The 20,695-nt window shown below is 47.1% G+C and overlaps 1 protein-coding gene across 1 annotated transcript in view; it reads right to left on the bottom strand.

Annotated features, from left to right (window-relative positions):
- Window positions 1-20,200, bottom strand: part of LOC146190909 (inverted formin-2-like) — a 75,325-nt gene extending 55,125 nt beyond the window's left edge. Inside the window, exon 1 of the mRNA XM_084601293.1 lies at window positions 19,480-20,200. Coding sequence (XP_084457419.1) covers window positions 19,480-19,840 — 361 coding nt within the window. The 5' untranslated portion in view covers window positions 19,841-20,200. The remainder of the gene's footprint in view (window positions 1-19,479) is intronic.
- Between the last annotated feature and the right edge of the window lie 495 nt (window positions 20,201-20,695).

Here is a 20,695-nt window from a genome sequence, read left to right as displayed (position 1 = left end):
CACACGTAAAAAATAAGGAGGTGGGGGGGGGGGGGGGGGGGGGGGGGGGGGGGGGGGGGATACATAATTATTTTTTTCTCCTCTACTGCCGGCCTGATATGTCACATGCTGGTCGCGGCCAGTCTTGTAGCGTCACGCTAACAACTGCACTAATTACTTTGGCAGCTTTAGAAAGTCGGGCTTCCATGCGAAAAATTGCTCGATTAATAATGGAGTGTTGGTGAACAATGTGCTGCAGTTAATGACCAGCGAGAGATCTTGCGCAGTACTGTAAATACAAAAACGCTAAAGCTTATGTTGTGTCCCTAGTGCTCTGAGGTGGGCTAATGTTGTGTATCACATAGGTGTCGTGAGAATTGAGTGCATTTCGTTCAGGTGAGTAAATGCAGGAAGAAGAGCTCTTTGTCTTCGGTGTTCATGTTTTTCGCCTTATTTGCTGGGAACGCGAGTGCAGTCAGGAGGCAGATCAGTGTGAGAAGCAGCGCTCGTAATAAAATCAGCGACGATCATATAGCTCCGCCGACTGTTCTTGACGATTTCTTAACTCAAGTTTTGTTATGTTTCCTCTGTAAAGTACTTCACCTTTTGTGAAATAAAAAACTAAATGCACGGCCTCATTTCGAAGGTCGTCTCACTTTGTAATGGTTCAGTTCAGTTCAGTTCAATCGTTCAGTCGTGTCCGACTCTTCGTGACACTATGGGCCATATCACACCGGTCTCTCACTATCTTCCTAACATCACACAACTTCATCTGCAGCGCCTCGAGGATGCCATCTAACCATCGCGTTCGCTGCCTACCCTATCTCCTGTGACCCTCAACCTTTCCCAACATCAAATCTTTCTCCAGCGACTCCTCTCTTCTCATCAGATGACCAAAGTAACTGAGCTTAAAACTTTAGAATTTGACCCTCCGATGAGCAGTCAGGGTCTATGGTCGACAATATCGACTGATTTGATCTTCTGGCATTACAAGGAACTCTCAAGAGTTCCTTGGACTGTAATGGTATCTGTCACTAAGTGCAGACATGGTCCTAAAATTTACTCGTTATATTTATTTGTATTACAGAGAGTTAAGCTACTTAGAAATAAACCGTATAAAGTGACAGCGCAATAATAAAACTAAAAAGCCAGTAGATGCGCCATTTTATAAAGAAACTAACCGCCCCTGTTTGACATAGGTCGAAGAAAGATTAAAAAATGCAGCTCCAAAATAGATGTTGCAGGACAGCCAGTCGCTAAGAGCTGGTTGTCAGTGCTTGTGGCATCCGCTCTTTGTTTTACATTTCGTCCGCCTACGCTGATTACATCAAATTATATAGACCAGATAAAGGTCCAGATTAAATTATATATATATATGGAAGAACGAGAAATAAGAAATCCGGATTAACAGACATCCCTCAAAACTTACTAGATTAATTTCATGAACCAGTCGCGGCGCCGGCGCAATTCTCGAGGTGCGGGGTTCGATCCCCAGTGCCGACTAAAAGGCTACCCTCTGGTGACACAATGGTACAAGCTTTACACTGGCATGGTGCTCGGCTTGTCCGATTACTATCTAACCCCTTACTATTTGACCCCGCCTCATGTAAACAAGCTAACAAACAAAAATATCTGTGCCTGGCCCTCTTTGACCACAGCTGCTCTCGCGTCATAAAAGGTAATCATCATCATCGTCGTCGTCGTCAGCAGCGGCGTCGTCATCACCATCATCACAGGCTATTTTCACTTCCCCTGAATCGGCGTGACTGTAGAGATTCGTTCATAAAAATTATTGAAAAACTTCAACGCCTCCAGAACCAAGCCATCAGGCTCATGTCATTCAGTTCGTTCCAATCACACTCTCTGCCACTGTACCACAGTTTGAACATACTTCCACTTCAACATTTATTCAGCCTAAAATTGTCCATGATTATGTATAAACTAATAAATCATCATGTTCATATTGGTGGCATTACCAACCAGCTCGTAAATACTAATCCTATCAGGTTTAAACAGTGCAATAATCTTCTTTTGCCAAAAGTCAGGACTAATTACAGAAAATTGACTATCTTGTTTGCCGGTATATCCTACCGGAATCCTTTACCTCCAGAAATTAAAGCATCGCATACTGTTCACTCATTCTATTTCCGCATGAAATAATATTTAATAAACCTGTTACATAGTTAATTTTCTTCAACCGTTATATTTCACTTTTAAATGTGCTATTTTGTCTGTTCTATGCACTGAATTGGTGATGATCTGTATATTTATCTTCTTTATTCCCATTGGTGTATATTCTAAACCTTGTTTAGTAGGTTGTACTTTTATACTAATTACTTGTTACACTGCTTCCCCCCCCCCCCCCTTTTTTTTTTTGCATTTCTACCTCACTTGCTTTGTTCTGGGAGATCCCCCCGACAGTCTTGTACTGGGGGACCTCTTTCTGTACAACTCTTACTGTATCCATTTTTTTTGTATGTATGTATGAAATAAACTTGAAACTTGATATAGTCTATACACATACTCCGAAATTCGTTAGGCGATCACCGATAATTCTGCTTCAATGGTATTTCAAAATGCCTTTTTCAAAACTTTTTCCCGCAGTGGCCGCTTTTCGACGGAGGCGAAAAGCAAGGCGCTGGTGTGCTGCGCGATGCCAGTGTCCGTTAAAGAAGATGGTCGAAATTTCCGAAGCCCTCCACTATGGTGTCTCTCATAACCTGAATTGTTTTGGGACGACACGCCCCATAAACCAAACCAAACCAAACCAAACCTGCCCATGCTGAGTGAAACAGCACGTGATGCAAACCGACCACTGGCGGGCGTGTCGCCTTTTTGCGCTAGTCCGCCGAGTGCAGTATCTATTGCGAACGCAGCCTGATGTGTACATATCGCGTATCAATTTTAGACCAGATAACTCTGGCAGACGTGCAAGACGAGGCACACATTGAGCTTGTGTCATCCCGGCGGGTCGTTGACATGCAAGTAATCGCGCCGGAGGTTTTTTACTAGAGCACTCCCACCACGCATCTATGCACAGCTGCATACTGCCGCTTCTCAGCGATAATAATTTATTTATTCATATATTTATGTATTAATTAATTATTAATTTATCACAAACTGCACACTAGACATCGTCCGCAGTGTGTGATAACACGAAACGAATGGGTTCGAAAGTGAGGATGCTAGAATATTTCAGCACGTATTGTTAGACTTAAAACTTCGACCCTTGTTGAATTACAAGCTGATAAGAACTAGTATATCCTGCCATTTCTCCTGTCCGAGTGTTGGTCGCTTCGCTCTTTATGGTTGCATTTATTTACATTTTGTTATTTAGAACATAAATAGCATAATGCCATATTATTATGAACTTTAAGAGTTGGTTGACAATCTTTGCTTACGGAGACCTTCCAATGTCACTTCAGAGAAGAATTCAGTTTGAAATTTGTGAACGCCGTGGAATTTTTCGTGTTTCCTTTATTTGCAGCCATCAATAACAACTCTGCGTGGCGCTTCGCTTTTCCAGGTAGCAACTCAGTGTGGCTGGCACTTCGTTGCACACGGCATTCCAGTTTTTCTTTTTTTTTTTTTTTTTTTTTTTACTAAGACCAGAACGAACGGTAAAGTATACGTTTAGATTGCAGTTCAGCGTGAGGAGAAGTAATAATGCAATTAGTGACAACTACACAGTTTCGGTGACTGTCCCCGACTATTTCTGCAAACTTTTTTTGTTATTGTTCTTGTGCGCGGTCATTCACTCCTCGCTAACTAATCAGTAAAGACTCCGTGAGGCAAAGCGCGCTCGCTGAAAGTGGCCCACTTGCTTTGAGTCTGGCACCACTCAAACTATCTATAAACAACGTATAAGTGCACTGCATGGTATGTCACACAGGAAGCCTTGCCGGCAGGGCACAGACGATTTTCTGGCGTAAAAGCCGCTCTTTGTATCATGCGGGGACGTTTTTCTAGACGGCGTCGCCTGGAACTGAGACTCGCGAGTCACATCTCGTGTCCTTGAAGTCTCAGTAGAAACAGGCGCCTCTCGATGGCTCGGGTTGCGATTGCGAACGGCTCCTGCGCCGGCGACGTGTCTGGAGGATGCAGTTCTTGCATTTTAACGTTGTTTTTTTGTTGATTATCTTGATGGTGAGAGAGTATATAATTGCTGCAATCGCAATAAAATACAGTTGCAGTTTGCACCTGTGTGTGTCCTCTTTCTTGCCGTGTCTATTGTGCGTGCGAAAATTTCCAATTACCCCGAACGACGAGTAAGACAGAGTTCTGTTGTTCTTAATTTTTTCCTTCGCCCCACTGCCGTCGTTCGATGCACTATTTCCTGACTCGAGCACGCACTGTTTCAGCACGTCAACAGGCCGTAGTCCAAGCTATGAAATGTGCTCGTCATGTATGATAGCCAACCTAACGCCACGCTCGCTCACACATTCTGGGGCAGTATTAACCTAGAAAAATAGTGTAGCAATAAAAATGATGGGTGCGAGATAATCTTGATGGGGACGGCGAACGTATGTTCCTGCAAGGTGTGCTCGAACAGCTTTATTGCCGTCCTCAAAGGTGTGGCGCACACACATTAGACAAATGTCCAATGTGTATGTCTAATGCACATGCGCAAACAGCCTCGAAGATAAAAATGTGAATGCGACTTGAAAACGTGCGACAAAGCCGAGAATGCGCTGAATGCATGTATGCATGGTTCTGGCACTTGTAAGACCGGCACGTACACGAACCTCTCTCGAAAACTCGATTGCCTCGTTTAATAGAGCAAATGCGAAGAACGCACACACCCTTAACTGACGCACTGCAAGACACGCTCGCAATCAGTCTAGTTAAACCAAGGTTGGTTAATGCGGTTTAACGTTCCAAAGCGACTCAGGCTATGAGAAACGCCGTAGTGGAGGACTCCGGAAATTTCGACCACCTGGGGTTCTTTAACGCGCACTATGAACGCACAGCACACGGGCGTCTTGCTTTTCACCTCCAGCGAAAAACCGGCCGCCGAAACTGGATTCAATACCGCATCCTTGGGCACAGTAGTCGAGCGCCCTAACCACTGCACCACCACGGCGGGTCTAGTTAAACTAATATCGAGAGCGTATAACGAAGTAAAAGGAGAGTAGCGCAATATTACTAGAGGCTGGACTTTCAGAATATATATCTTTAGAAATTTGGAAGGCGCTTTTCGAGGTGTTTATTGAGAAAGCAGTTTTGGTTTATTTTTCGAGAATATTATCTCCTAAGAATGGGTTGCTGTCCTTTTTTTTTTTTTTTCTAATGCTTCAAGGTGGTATTCCTGTGCAGTCAAAAGTATACAGATATTATAGCTTACTTTTTTTTTGTCAGCTGGAGCATTATATATTTACTGGCAGTTAAAAACGCAAATGATCATTAATCACGGTAAACGTTTTTAGTAATTTTTGCAGGTTTGTTTGCTTACAGGGCTTACCGCCTGAAAGCGACTCAGGTTATGTGAGACGTGGAGGGCTACGGGAATTGTACACGGACTCCTTACTTTTCGCCTCCATCGAAAAGCTGTCGCCGCGGCCGGGATTCGATTCCGCTATTATAAGATTTCAGTAGTCGAGTGCCCTAAGTTTTGAAGCACCACGACAGGGCTGTTTCCGCAGAGGAAAATACTATCGCCAATATAAAAATAGGGGGACACTTAAGCTGCGCCTTAAATCTATGAAGCTGTCGACAGCGTAATACCTTCAAAAGTTGTTCTCCACACAGTCACAGTTTTTGTCCATATTGCAACATCGCTTTAAAATGCGCTTACCTTACCGAATTAGAGAGATAAAAAGCATTAGGATACATAAGTGAACAGCCATGCCACACCTGAGTGATGTCATGCTCGAGAGACAAAGAGAATGCTTGCTATGAAGACACAGTTATTTCTTTTCAATCGGAGGCTACTGCGAGCTTTCTCTAAATTTCCCGGCCTCAGTATATCCTAATAGACGAAAGCCAGTGCACGGGGCGGAGGATAGCAAAGCAACAGGTATGTATTAAAGGGATTTCAAACATCACCTATCCTTGCACCCCCCCCCCTCCACACACACACACACACACACACACACACACACACACACGCACACGCACACGCACACGCACACGCACACGCACACGCACACGCACACACACACACACACACACACACACACACACACACACAATGACCTACTCGGTTGGGGCCGTCTGTATTTCTTTAGGAGGGAGCAATGCGGTTAGTGAAGGGCCACACTCTGAGTTGCTTGGTGGCATATATAGTAGAACCGCCGCGACTGTCTCTGCTGAGCGGCTGGTCATTATGAGAGTCGTGGCTTTCATCAACGTTTGTTCGCTATAGAGTCCCGGGCCTGTTTTATGGCTTTGGTTCCCGCTTCTCCCTTTCTTGCGATATTCCTTTCGCTTAGAGCCTAAACTGCGACGCTTGCTCAAAGCTCCTTAATGTTTGCTTTTCTTTACAACGCGATGAGGAAAGCGCGCGTGCAGAGCGCCTTTTTCGGCGCGGACACTTTGTGACAACAAAAACTATTACGTCTTTCCAGGAAACCTTTACCCTAAAAGCCACCGCTCTATAGAAAGGTGCCTGCTTTTAGTGCTTTTTGCACTTAATGCAGCCAAAATGCACAAAGCTACGAAAGCCTTGTGTAATATTTATTCTGAATCATTGCCTGTATGTAATTCGGGGAGCGTCAATGCTACGCTGTTCTCGACATTTAGGTCGTCATTTTTTATTCCTTATTCTCTGTTTAAATGTCAAGCCTCGAATTAAGGGCTATAATACGATGAGCAACGTGGACGACTTCTATAAAAACAACTAAAACCCATTTACCGCAAGCGTCGCAAAAAGTACAATTACGTCCTTACAAATAGACCGAACACGAAATGACAATTGTATCAAATAATCCCATTCGGAAATCACATGATGAGACAAAGGTAACTTGTCGCGCGACGCTCACGTACCGAAAAGAAAAAGAAAAGAAAGGAATGTCGCGACACGATGTTGTCGATTTCCCGCACTCAGTCGGCGGAAAATGATGCACATGGATTGAAACAAGTCTACACTCGAATTTTTTGCCCCATGTCCGTCTTTGTATACTTTTTTTTTTATGGCGACACTTTTTATCGCACGTGTTCGCTACAACTACACAACTTTCGGGGTCATCGTGTACTCGATGTACGCCAGCAAGCTAGAGCACGCACGCATGAGACGGAATGTGTAGCTCTGCCTCGCCGGAGACAAGAGGAAAAACAAAACATGAAAACTGCTCGGACACTCTAGTGCAGGGCGATACGTGTTCCGAGGGGCATGCGAAGGAGACACTCATCTCTCGAAGTTTTAACCCCGTGCATGAAAAGTTTATCTACAGAGGTCAATCTTATCAGCTCCATTTGTTTCACAGCAGGGCATCGGGCCAATGGGCACGGTTTGCTCAGATACTACACTTAGCTCAGGCCGCTTTGAGGGGAGGGCTGCGACGACTGACTGTGTTCAGACGATAGTGGAGTGGGCAGCGCTCGGGTTAACTTGGCTAGCTGCCATTTTTTATTCTCTGTACATCCGTAATGCCCCTGATCCTCGAGCTTTGTATATTTTTCAAAATTCAATTTTAAAATCGGGCGCCTTTTAACGAGTAAAAACTCGGCAATTATGAGCACATTTTATGATTGTTACAAAATCTGGAGTTTATCGCGATAGTTTTGTAAACCAGAAATTCATCTACGACCGCTTGTTTTTCTTCGACTTTTCTTTTCCGAGGAGGGGAGGCTGGTCTGGAGGATGGTAAACTTTGCAAGATCAAACATTTATTTCATTAATTAGCGCGAAATGAAGGAATGAACACAAGAAACAAACAAGCACTGATCTCGCAGTTTATATGAAAATTATGGAATGTGTGCCGATCGAAATATTTCCGTTTGTCACTTTAGCGTGCTCCGTCCGTCCCCTGTACCTGTTCCCATGGCTGGGTTAGTTTACCGACTCGCACGTTTTATGTTTAATATCTGTCCTCCGCTGTCAGTACCACTTGCAATGAGAGCACTTCTATGTCCGTACTAAATCTACCGGATGCCTAAAACCGTTCTGATGCTCCATGTAAAACACGCTGTGTGGAGCAGATGGCATATACAATGCAGGGCGAGCTTAAGGGTAGAGTCCAAATTTTGAGGGTCAGCTTCAAGCGAGCATCACTCGACCTGATCCAGAAGCAAATGCTTGCCTTTTGTGAAAAGGACTAGCGTAATAATAAAACAGGGTGACGTGGATCAAATCGCCAAATAAAAATAGGGGAATGCTTTTTGGAATGGGTTCATACCTCATTTCAGCTGCTTGCAAAAATGAAACACATTTCGGAAACGCAGCTGATTTGTGAAATTAACCCTGATCCCTAGCCTTAAGCTTTTTCGAAGTGCGAAAATCACGAAAAAAAAAGGGATTTAACCAGATAACGAGGGGTCTTCTCTTTACTATACGGTTAGATACGCTGCTATTTGGTTTAGAAACAGTCTTTTCCACTTTTTTTCTGATTACAAGGAACCAAGTTATTTCAGCATGCTTCAACCAGTTAACTGGTAACTAGGTGACGTGCTAACTAGCACTGGGAAAGTGAAGTCAAAGTATTGCACTACACGACGACGAGGACATATATACCGGGAGACCTCCCTGATGCAGATGTTAGTGTTACACTTGACGAAGGCAACACTTGAAAGGCCTTGAACCTTTGTGTTTTTGTTGTTTCTTTTTCGTTGCACAGTTGTTCAAACGTTAAAAAGAAAAGATTACGGCTCCAGCAATACTGCCAGCCAAAGGCTTGCTTTCCTTGGAATAAATGGCTAAGCAGAAGCGAAAGGCGCTTGGCGCCGTCTTGCAGATTCCCTTTAATAAATACCGAGATTAGATTGCAGTAGTGGTCACATTTAAGTATGCTGTTTCTCAGTACGCAGAATGCTTCTTTCGGAGGTTCACTCACGCGCGCCTTCGTCTTAGCACTTTGTTTCATACAGGTAAAACATACTTTTCGGAAAACTTCAAAGAAACGCAATGCCCATACACTCAGCGCATGTGTTAGAATGCCAATTGCACATCTGTTTTTCCTAGAGTGGGGCGCTTTTAAAGTTGCGAGAAGGAGAGGCGAAAAAAAAAAACAATTAAAGGGTCTGTTAGATGTCGATCTCTTAAGAGGAGAACGGCGGAAGCCTACCCTTCCTATCCTATAATTTGCCTCCCATCGTTAGCCTCTTGTCGGCATTCGTTACAGTGCTACATATAATTATAATTGGTTTATAGGAAAGGAAAGGCGCAGTATCTATCACATTTTCTCCGGCAAGTACGAGTTTGGACGGTACACCATCGCTCCTGTCGCGTGGCGTTCCTTGGCGCGCGTTCAAATGTGGCATTGCAGATGGCATGGGACGCATCCCGCGTCGGCCAATCAGAACGCCGCAAAAGCGGGACACACTTTATCCACGGCAGAATGAGCCATTAAAGGCCTTCGCCTTAAAAAAGGAACAGTTTAACACAGTTAATCGCGAATATTGTGCAGCAACAGGACTTTTTTGACATGATTGTGTCTGTTGTGGCTCAGTTATTAAACATTGTTTTGCTGACTTAATCAGGCGGCCATGCTTCCAGATCAGACATTGCATCTTCTTCACAGAGACAATCTTCTTAAAGTAATGCTTGGCGATGGCGTTGGATACGAATTACACTTTGTAAAGTAGTTTGACACTCGGATGCCTCTCACCCGTCCTCACTCGGAAAAGGTCAAATGACAAATCGGATTCAGACATGAGGGTTTTGGGAGATTTCGGGTATATATAGTATAAAGAACGAAAGGAGAAACGACAAGAGCCCAAGCTGGGTTTTTGTGCCTCGTAATTTAGGCTGCAAAAGTGATAACATGCGTCAGCGTCAGGTTTTACTTATTTTGCAAACAGCTTTCGCTTAACTCGCATCACCGTGTCATCCTTTCAAGCCCACTTACCCGGCGGAAGCGGACTGATCAGATACACATAAAAATGTTGACAACAATACGCGCATGATTTCAGCGATGCGAGACAAGTTACTGTTGCGAAGACGAAATTGGGCACGCTATTGGCGAAGTGAGCTGATGATTCGCTTGCAAATAGAGAAAACGTGCCGTGTGTTCCCCGACTTGCGGCCGGGGAGTTGAAAGACATGCAACGCGGCCGGCGCAGTGCCACAGCGCGACGGATACAGTTTCCAAGCACCTGTCGGCGCTTTTCCCGCTTTATCGACGCCTTAGCACGACTGCCACCGGCACGCGCATTCAAAGGAGCGCACGTTTCAGTCTCCGACCAACACGGCGTTCGCGTCACGAGAGGGGGACGCATTCAGCTTAACGTCGCCCGCGACCACCTGCCAAAGCTCACGGATCACTCGGCCCGCTTCTCCTGTTTCGCGCTCCTATCGGAGAGTAGACGGAAGTTTGAAACATCAGCAAGACAAAACTTTTCGGCGCGCCTATGTACTGCAACAGCTAACTACGAGTAGTTATTCATCCGCATCATCTGAGTCTAGACATAGACGGATACAAAGGAGAAAGCTGTACGAGGTTCTTGGAACCTCCGAAGACTAGAACAAATGTGTCCAGGTTCTGGGCTAGAACCTTGCGTTACCGTCTGCCGGAGCAATCGGGTGTAGCGGATGGAGGGGTGAGGCCGAATTGATGAACTCTTCCTTTGCTGTTCAGCCGATGGCCCGAGGAGATACAAAGGAGAAAGGTATACGAGGTTTTCGGAGCCTCCGAAGACTTGAAAAAATGTTCCCAGGTTCCGCTCTAGAACCTTGCGTCACCGTCTGCCGGAGCAATCGTATACTCGCTAATCTAGCATGGTCGGGTGTAGCGGATGGAGGGGTGAGGCCGAATTGATGAATTCTTCCTTCGTTGTTCAGCCGATGGCCCGAGGAGACGATGATCCTTATTTCGATTTCCAAGACGAGTACTTATATTACTTATAGGCTTTGAATTCAGGTGCATCAAATCTTGGTACCACACTCGAAACAAAGAACAGAATTGATCCTTCGCACAATGTTGCGAGCAGAGATTAAAAAATCTGTGTGCAGGGAAGTGAATTTTAAGAAGAGAGCGTGGTAAAGTCGTGCAGACCGCTGGGTTGTCGAGTGAATTGAAAAAAAAAAAAAAAATTAAAATCGATGGCCGATGTTTTTGTATGGCAAGCAGAGAAAGTAGAGCCAGGGCTGGTTATGATGATGGTAGTATTTGTTGCGACTATGATAAATGAAAGTTACGTTTTGCATTGAGCGATTCTTCCCTGATGAATCAGCCAAATTTCAGCGACTGCGCAACTAGGTTGCCGGGGCGCATGCATTCTTGAATGATTGCCTAACACGCTTTCTTGAACTGAGAACTTGTGGTGATGTCACAGTTGGATGAAAGCCATAGTTTAACGTCCTTGCTGGACGCGGCGGAAAATCGTAGCAACACCACTGTTGCTCAGGGGCGGCAACGAGGCTGAAACATGTTTTACCTTGTGCATATATCAGCTAGAGAACAGAGAAAGAAAGCTCAACCTTGCATGTAAAGTGGACCAAGTGATAAGTACAGGCACCCACGGCAAAAATCCGTGATGGAAACTACCGCTACAGCCCCGTCGAAGTGCGAAGACAGCGCTGGGGTGACTGATAAGCACTTGCATGAAGCGTTCTGTGCGACTGTCAAACTGAAACTCTGACAAAAAAGACCGTTTGGATTGCAAGAGGAGGTTGAGACACAAATAACTTGTTCTGAATTATACTATTTACATGCTCATAGCACGCAGTGTACACTCTGTGTGCGCACACATACAGTGTGCGTGGACGCACGCGTGTGTGCATGTGTGTGCGTGCACGTGTGCACGTTGCTGTGCACGTGTGTGTGTGTGCGTGTGTGTGTGTGCACGTGCGCGTGCGTGTTTCCGCGTTTCTATATTTCTTAGTTATTTTCAATGTGCTAATGATGTAAACACGCAGAACCAATTCCGTATAGGCAAACATCGAAGCATTCTCGATTAATTCGAGCTTCATCCTCCTCCACTAACGTTGAAACCAGCAAGCGGCACTCGGCCCGGGTGCTAGTATCTGGTAGATATTTAGCCTAAGCCTGCAGGAGTACCTTCACTTCCTTCAAACTTACGCAAGCTTTGCGAAATACATGCATGTGTGGCAGTTAAAGTCGTAACAGTGAGCTGATCTCTTATTTTGCGCGATCGATCGATTCAAGCTGAGGTACGGGAGATCTATTAAAGGGGCGGCAATCGAATAACTGCGTGTGTACTGCGTGCAGGCCTCATGAAACGCTCTGGGCCACGTCATATGTGCAGCAAAAACGAATTTTGACGCCGTTACAAAGAATGTGTGGTAAATTGCGCTGTTCATCTCGAAGCGATACACATAGGGTTCCGTGTTTCCGACAAAGCGCAAACTAGCTCCATAGGCAAACTTTTTTTTTTTTTTTCAATCGATGAAAAACTATAAAAGCCGGATTTGAACTGTCCTCGAAAAAGAAATAACGTCAACATTCCTGTGAAGAAATCATCTAGCTATGAGGGAAACCATGAATGCTCCGGTTTATTCTAGACAACTTGGGTTATTTTTAACGCGATAACGTTAAAGGCCCTAATCTCAGGAAAATCCACTATCTGCGTTGTCGACACTGATTGGTCGGCGCGATGAGTGACGTCACGAGACTAGACGGCATGGCCGCGTTGGCAGAAACTGCCAACTCAGGGCTCTCCTTCCCGATGGAGAAGTGAGGATGAATAGAACCCTCCAAGACCTTTCCATACCGAGGCAGACACTCTGTTGGCCTCCCAGGCACGTTGGCGTGGCTTGACTAAAACGCAGTTTTAAATTTATGCCGGGTGGTATTTACATAATGTGGCAAGTTACGACTGTATGCTAATGAAGCCCGTTATACTAAGTGGCACGGGCCGAGGCTCTTTATTTTTCTTTCCTTTTCTGCCTCAACATAACATATATGTATGCTAATGAGTGGTTTTTGTGGTTTTGTGGGGTTTAACGTCCCAAAGCGACTCAGGCTATGAGAGACGCCATAGTGGAGGAGTCCGGAAATTTCGACCACCTGGGGTTCTTTAACGTGCACTGACATCGCACAGCACACGGGCGCCTTACTTTTCGCCTCCATCGAAAGGCGGCCGCCGAGGCCGGGATTCGATCCCGCGTCCTTGGGAACAGTAGTCGAGCGCCCTAACCAATGCGCCACCCCGGCGGGGCGTATTATGTGCGAAATAATAGAGGTACAAATTAAGGGATTCTCCCCCCGTTTTATCGTACACTGACACTGCACATCACACACGCGTTTGTTTAATGCTTCCATTCCATCTAAACATGACCGGTATCGAAGGCACGACATTTGTACAACAGCCGAAAGCGAAAGCCACCGAGGCATCGCGGAGAGTCGCGCAGCGAAAAGGCTGAAATCCGGTCTCGTCCGGTGTAAAGGGAGGCAAAAATATAATAAGGTTATAGTGAGAGGAAACAGTGCAGATGTCGTTTCGCAGTGTTTCATTATCTGCCTGATTGTTTCGAAAGCTGCACGGGATAGCAAACGAACCTTCTGCCACCCTGCGAGCGTAGCGGGGAGCGTGGTCGACGGTTAATTCCACTTCAGTGCACCGACTGTGCCGTTCGTCCGGTGCACACAGTGCATGTTGCCTATTTATTTCTCACGCTGGAGGCAAGGCCAGGTGGGCTGATCTGTTGCACACATGCGTTTAAGCAAAGTCGTCCCAACCAAAGCGCGCGTTCATGCCCTGTTAGCATAGAGCAGTGCTCGTATGCAAAGGCGAGGCTTTTGGGGCACATTCTTATCTACCCGGGTTAGCTTAAAACGTGGACGTAACGAGACACCATAACATTAAATTCGGTGACCAAATTGAAAATCTCGGTGTCACGAAAAGGCACAAGAGTGTACATTGTACTTCTGTTCTATTTTCTGCTTCCATTTTGTGTGCCGATCCCGTAACAGCCTCCGTAAGGAGGCTAGCAGTATGTATCAAATAAATAAATAAATTTGGTACGTAAAATAAAATATTTTACTGGTGCCTGTGGGCGGGGCATCACACAGAAAGAAGAGCTGTCCGAAAACGTCTGAAGACTTATAGGGGAGAGAGAGAGAGGATGAAGCAATTGGAAAAAGGGCAGGAGAGGTATAAGGGTTTGATCGTCCCCCTCGCATGCAGTGGAGGTTCGGGGTTCGATCCCCAGTGCCCCCAATTGGCAACCGCCGGTGATACCATGGGAATAAGCTTTCCCTGGCATGGTGCTAGGATGAACTGGTGTGAAATGCTTGGCAAAGGGGTGGTTGGCCCCGTTTATAGAGTAAAATAAAAATCAAGTTTGGTAGCGACACTTAAGACTGCTTACGTGTGAGATCGCGAAAGCATTATAGTGAATTTAACTCATGAATATGGTTATGGGTCATGACTATGAGCAACGTTTGTACGTGCTCTACGCCTTACGGTATACGTTACTAGTAAAGTAGAACGCTGAGTAAACCTACGTTGCACATTTGTTTGCGAGTCATGAGTGACGACTACAGAAAGTTACGCCTCACCATTCATAACTATGCATGTCCTCTTACACACGTTTCGGCATCGTACACCGGTGTGGTGACGTCATCTGAACTTCTTGCCACAGATGTCGCCACTGGCTCACCAATCAGTGCGCTTCCTTGTTACCTGCCCTCTACCACCACCTGTCATACTCCCTTCCGTGAGGAGGACCGCGACGTATACTAAGTTGTCAGGAAAGACATATATATGAAGCACTGTTCTAAACCCGTCGAATGTGAATGCATGACCTTGCAGTAGCGTGTCCGACTCTGGATATCCAAGGATATACCGATGGGTTCGATTACCATCTCAAGTATGCTGCCCAAGTTGGCAGCTCCTGCCAATCCGGCCATGGCATGTGACCTCGTGACGTCACACAAAGAAGTGACCAATCAGGGCCATGGAGGGAGAAGGACCAGGCCGACACATACACAGTTATGCCACCTGTGACCCTGAACCTTCAATCCACGTCACCTGCCAAAAAACTGCCTTCCAGGGACATGCTCGTGAATTTAGCACCATTTTTATATGCGCCAACGGCTTTTATTGTAATGGGACTAGTAACGTTATGTCACTGATACTTCTTCTTACGGCATTGTTTTGATGAAGCTGCCCTTGCACCATACAGTCATCATCATCATCACATTTATTTGCCAGGAATTTACTCTCTAGTGCCCTGGATAACTAAAACACAGCTACTTGTCCCGCTGAGCCAAAATTCGAGTCGTTTCGCCGTTCGGTGTTTGCAGTACCGGGAATAGTGCGCCATGCAAAAACAGCCGCCGGCACAGAAGCCGGGTGAATAGTAAAAGAGTGGTGTCTTTTGCAACGCCTCTAGTTTGAATCGTGCGGCTTCTAAGCCAACGAGTGTTAAAACCGATAAGCATATTACCTGTTACGTACAACGTATTCACCAAAGTAATCGCTACTAGAATCAGGATAATCTTAGACTTCGATTGGCTAAAAAATCACACAGGTTCTCGCAAAGGTTACTCTAGTATGAATTATATCCATACTATCAAACATGTCGTAGAAAAATGCTCGGAATATAACCAATTCCTGTAGATAGCATTCATTGATTAAGAAAGAGCATTTGACTCAGTCAAAATCTCGACAGTCATGGAGGCATTGAGAAATCAGGCGGTAGTGCTGCAAGATGTCCATAGTGGCTGCACAACCATATTCCTTCATAAAGGAAGTAATAAAATTCCGGTAAAGAAGGCTGTTTGGCAAAGAGATACAATCTCTCCAGTACTAATTAATTGCTTCCTTAGAAGTAGTTTTCAGAGAGTCAGAGTGGCAACAGTTAGGGACAATGTTAATGTAGAACAGGTCACGAATCGCTGATGACTTTCCTTTTCTGGATACTCAGGCGACGAATTGCAAATAATGATTAATGACAGACAGCGAAAGCAGAACGGTAGGCCTAAAATTAATATGCAGAGGACTAAAGTAATGTTCTACAGCCTCGGAAAGAAATAGCAGTTTGCTATGGGTAACTAGGTGCTGGAAGTGGTAGGCGAATATGTCTACTTAGGACAGGTAGTAACAGTGGATCCGGACCACGAAAGGAAAATAACTAGGGTAATAAGATTAGGATGGAACACATTCAGCAAGAAGTTACAGCCGAGAACGGGGAACGATCGTGACCAACTTTGACCAGCCATGGCTCGTTATTAGCTGCACCAACACGCCAGCATTCTTACACTTCGCCTTCGTGAAGGCTCGATCCGTGGCGACTGCCGGCTCACGGCAGTGAGCTTGCAGCCTTCTGCTCAGCAGAGGACGGTTGCGGCATGCAGCATTCTGTAAGCAGTTATAGATGTGATTGATAGTGCGGACAAGGATAAGGTACAGGAGCGCGAAAAGGGACACGGACGAAGCGAGAGGGTAGTACGAGCGCTGCACTTCAACAAGCCTTATTTGATGATGACCGTTTAAACATCCTCATCTTGACGCATGCGCAACGAGGCAGAACGCAAACATTCGCAGGGTTAAAGATATGAAGTAAAAAACCGGAGAACTCCGGAAGCTGGCTGGCCTGCGCTCGCCCATAGGAAAGAAAAAAGAACAAGAGTGCACAGAAAAGCACAAACCACCTTACGTGGACTGCATGCAAAAAATGAGTCGTGTACGAGTTCCATTTACGTGCGGCAAAGTTTACGCTGCATACCGGACTATATATCTTTTAATGGAGTACAAGCGTTCACTACCAACAACAGACACCCATTTTACGACACCCCGCCGGGACGGCGCAGTGGATAGGGCGCCCGACTACTGCCCCCAAGGATGCGGGATCTAATCCCGGCTTCGACGGCAGCTTTTCGCTCTGGGCGGAAAGCAAAACGCCCATGTGCTGTGCGATGTCAGTGCACATTAAAGAATCCCAGGTGGTGGAAAAAAAAAAAAACTACCTTACGTGCACTGCATGCAAGAAAGGAGTCATGTACGAGTTCTATTTACGTGCGGCAAAGTCTACACTGAGCATACCGGACTATATATCTTTTAATGAGGGCATGCATGTGAGTACAAGCCCTCACTACCAACAACAGACACCCATTTTACGATACCCCGCCGGGATGGCGCAGTGCATAGGGCGCTTGACTACTCTGTCCAAGGATGCGGGATCGAATCCCGGCCTCGGCGGCAGCAATTCGCTGTGGCGGAAAGCAAGGCGCCCATGTGCTGTGCGATGTCAGTGCGTTTAAGAACCCCATGGCCAGGTAGCCTAATTTCCGGAGCCCTCCACTATGACATCTCTCCTAGCCTGGGTCGCTTTAGGACGTTAGACACCGTAAACCAAACCATTTTACGACAATAATTTTGCCTGCTCAGTGGAGAAGCGCTTTGCTTGGGAGGCTCGCCTTTCCAGTTGCAAAGTGCTACTGGTGAATAGGGACAAAACAGCATGCGAACTTGTTGAGGCCTCTTATAGCTAGAAAAAAGGTGACGGCTGCATCAATGACACATCTTTTGTTCCACGCAGGAGTGTATACAGAGGTTTCTTAATTCATATCTGTGACCAGCTCGACGTTTGCGGTCTGTCCCTGAGCGGATCGGTCAATATGAGGGCATTAACACGCTATTTGTCAAATAAAGCATTCTGTACCACTGCCCTGACGCAAGGTTGCAGCTGCTAAAGATCAAGAGATCAATTTTGTTAACGGTTCATTGTTATTCTTTCTTCACGTCATCCGCAAATGCGATGGCACATGCCACAAATACACATCGCCGTAATGACGATGCCGAGGCTCAAATAATCGGTAATAAGATGGTAGAAAATTGCTCAAAATTTTGCCTCAGGTCTAGATTATCGCCTTAAATCCTTGCGAAGCTCAAACCTTTTTGTGCAACCGGTTTTAATGTGCTAGCCTTAGAGATCTCATCGCGGAGAAGAGGAGGTGTCCGTCTTAAGTGGTGGTTGGTGTGAGCCGGGATATATGCATAGCAGATTTGACAAATGGAATGATAAATCTACGTGTTATTACGTTACACGTCCATTATAGCTGCGAGAACGCGCTAGCCATTATCAGTAATAGTTAGTGGTTATACTAGTTATAGATATTAGAGTTAGTAATAATAATACGGAATGCCTAAACGGGAGATGCCACTATAGATAGTCGACAGTGCTAGTTAGCGGTTAGCACTAGCTATGGAAAGTACTAGTTAGTGGTTACGCTAGTTAGACGAGTGTGCGCAGAGTGACTGCGAATCGAAGTGTCGATTGGAGCCGTCAAAGTGCCCCGAAAAACACGCAAAGCATATACAAAGCGACAGCAAAAGAAGCGCAAAGAACCAAAGGGACGGTTATGGTAACACACTGTCATAGCTTAACGTGAATTGCGCGCCCTAATTTTCTTTCTTTCATTCTCCAGTGTCCGAACGCCTTCCTCGGAGCTGTTTTCCAGACAAAATAGTACGCTTCAATCGCGTCAGAAGCGTGTCCGCGTAAAGCGCTCGGGACAGGTTTTCTTAAGCTGTAGGTCTGGGGCCTCTGCAGCGGACACGGAGCTCTCCACAGGCCGCGGCATGGATTCACTTAAGAACAGATGATCACGAGCGAGGCGGCGCCGTCACGCGACCGCGCTCCCTGTTTTGACATCCGTCACGAGCGGGTTGAGGAGCGTGCTCGGATGCCGCGCGCGAGGCATTGTGAAGCCTTGGGTCGGACTCCGGGTTCTGCACAACGTGCTGTAGTCTTGCCATCTGCGGCAGCTGGGTTCGGACGGGGAGAGCGAGCGAGAGACGGCACGGCTGCGGCCGCAGCTGTGCGCTGCCGTAAATCGCCTACAGCCGCGGAAGAAAACGCACCCGCCGCCGGGCTGTCACTGAGCCGAGGGCAGTGGGGCGCGCTCTCAGCTGATGCTGCGCGCGCGGCCTTGTCTGGCCGTGGTCGCAGGCGTGGCCTTGCTATCACTGCTGTTGTGCTCGGCAGTACGCTTCCCACACAAGTGCCGAAGCTAACACCGCGTTTAAGATCGGCAGAAGAACTCATTTAAAGTGGATGAGTGCGACCCACTGCAGTGGACATAGAGCGAATGACGCGCTGTTCGTACACATGTGTGGGCATTGGATCTATGTGCATTGCAGTTCGTGTGCACCAATGTATAGGCCGAGACAACTGCTGCAGCAGTATGACAGCCGACAGTGGAAAGTACCAGTGCGAGACAAGATGGTGACAATTTATCGCTTCTATGCTGCACAAGAAAGCGCAGGTACTTTCTTCGGAACGTGTAGCAGCCTTTGCCAATTTCCTTATGCAGCTGGCTAGTGTGCAGGTTAGCGCAGCAGCCTGCTAAGCTCTAACAAGTTTCGCTTTCCTCGGTAGCAGCAGAGAGACGCATACGAAGCCCTATCGCTCGCGTGGCTGCTGTCAAAGCTCACCTTCGGCCAGCTTCCGCGTGTAGCGCGGTTGGCTGACGATGTGGTCCAGTCCTGTGCGCGCGTTCATCAGCGCGCGCAGACACTCGACGCAGTGCAGCTGCAGCACGGCATCCTGGAAGGAGGCTTGTCCACTGTACGCGTCCAGGGCTCCGAAAAGGGCGTCCAGGCCGTCTAGTTCGAGGAATCGCGTCATCCACTGCGCCGTGGCATGGCTCAATTCTCGCTTGACGATGGTGAGTCGCGTGAGGTCCGGGTTGCCCACCAGCAGCTTGACGCACTCCTCGGCCTGCCATGGTCGGTCGGCGTCGCCGACGGAGTTTACCCGCGTGCGCGACGCTAGTCTCCGCCATCGCAGGGACATGACACCCGTCGAGGGCGCGCGCGCTTCGAGTCGTCCGCCACGCGCGATTAGAGCGCGGCTGTGGACGGTGCACACCCGAACCGCGCCGCGGCGCGCGCGCTGGGGACGCTGTTCCCGCAGCAATAACTTAGTCGTAAGAGGGCGGGCCGTCGGCGATAACAAGGTGCACTTCTGCCGCACAGGTGCTTCCTCTAGCGGCGGCTGTCGCGCGAGTTCGTTTGACGGCCGAGCGGCTTTTGTCGCGCCACGTTTCTCTTCAGAGCCCGGGATCCGAGTCTCGGAGCGTGCCTTTGGTGACAGGTCATTCGGGCGTCGAGTGGCCGATTCTTGCCGCCGGCGTGGAATCCCCTCCTTCCGGGTAGTCGCTGTGTCGTTGCGGCGCGAACACGTGCACTGCGCGCACTACGTTTACCTTCGAGTAAAGTACCTGCCTCGTCCGGGGAGGCCCGTTGCACTCGCTCGCTAAACTGTATTTTTCTTTTGCTCCGAGCCGGCGCCGTAAACCGGTTTTACAAGACTGCCCAGCGGAAGCATCGGCGACAGGGGACCAGCCAGTTGCTTTACAAGCCGTTGCCGCAAGAGGCTGGCTCGCAAACGCGTGCGGCGGAATACGTGTCATGCGACCGCACTCGAGAGAAAGAGCACGCAACAGTCGGATATGACTCAACCAACTCAAGGCGGCATTAATTATTGCCGCGCGAAAGAACGCATCTGTATATTATCACTCATTCTCGCTGTCAACGCGAGTTGTCGGAGGGACATGTCTGGGCGGTGAGTTGCGCAAAATAATAATAGAAAAGCAATTAATTTCCTATTCACTGTTTTATGTATCATTATTTTTCCTCTTTAATGGGG

This window comes from Amblyomma maculatum, chromosome 4, assembly GCF_055883805.1.
Source record: "Amblyomma maculatum isolate TAMU_Amacu chromosome 4, ASM5588380v1, whole genome shotgun sequence".
NCBI classification, from domain to species: domain Eukaryota; kingdom Metazoa; phylum Arthropoda; class Arachnida; order Ixodida; family Ixodidae; genus Amblyomma; species Amblyomma maculatum.
The sequence above is the reverse complement of the archived record's forward strand: the minus strand, read 5'-3'. Positions and strand labels throughout refer to the sequence as shown.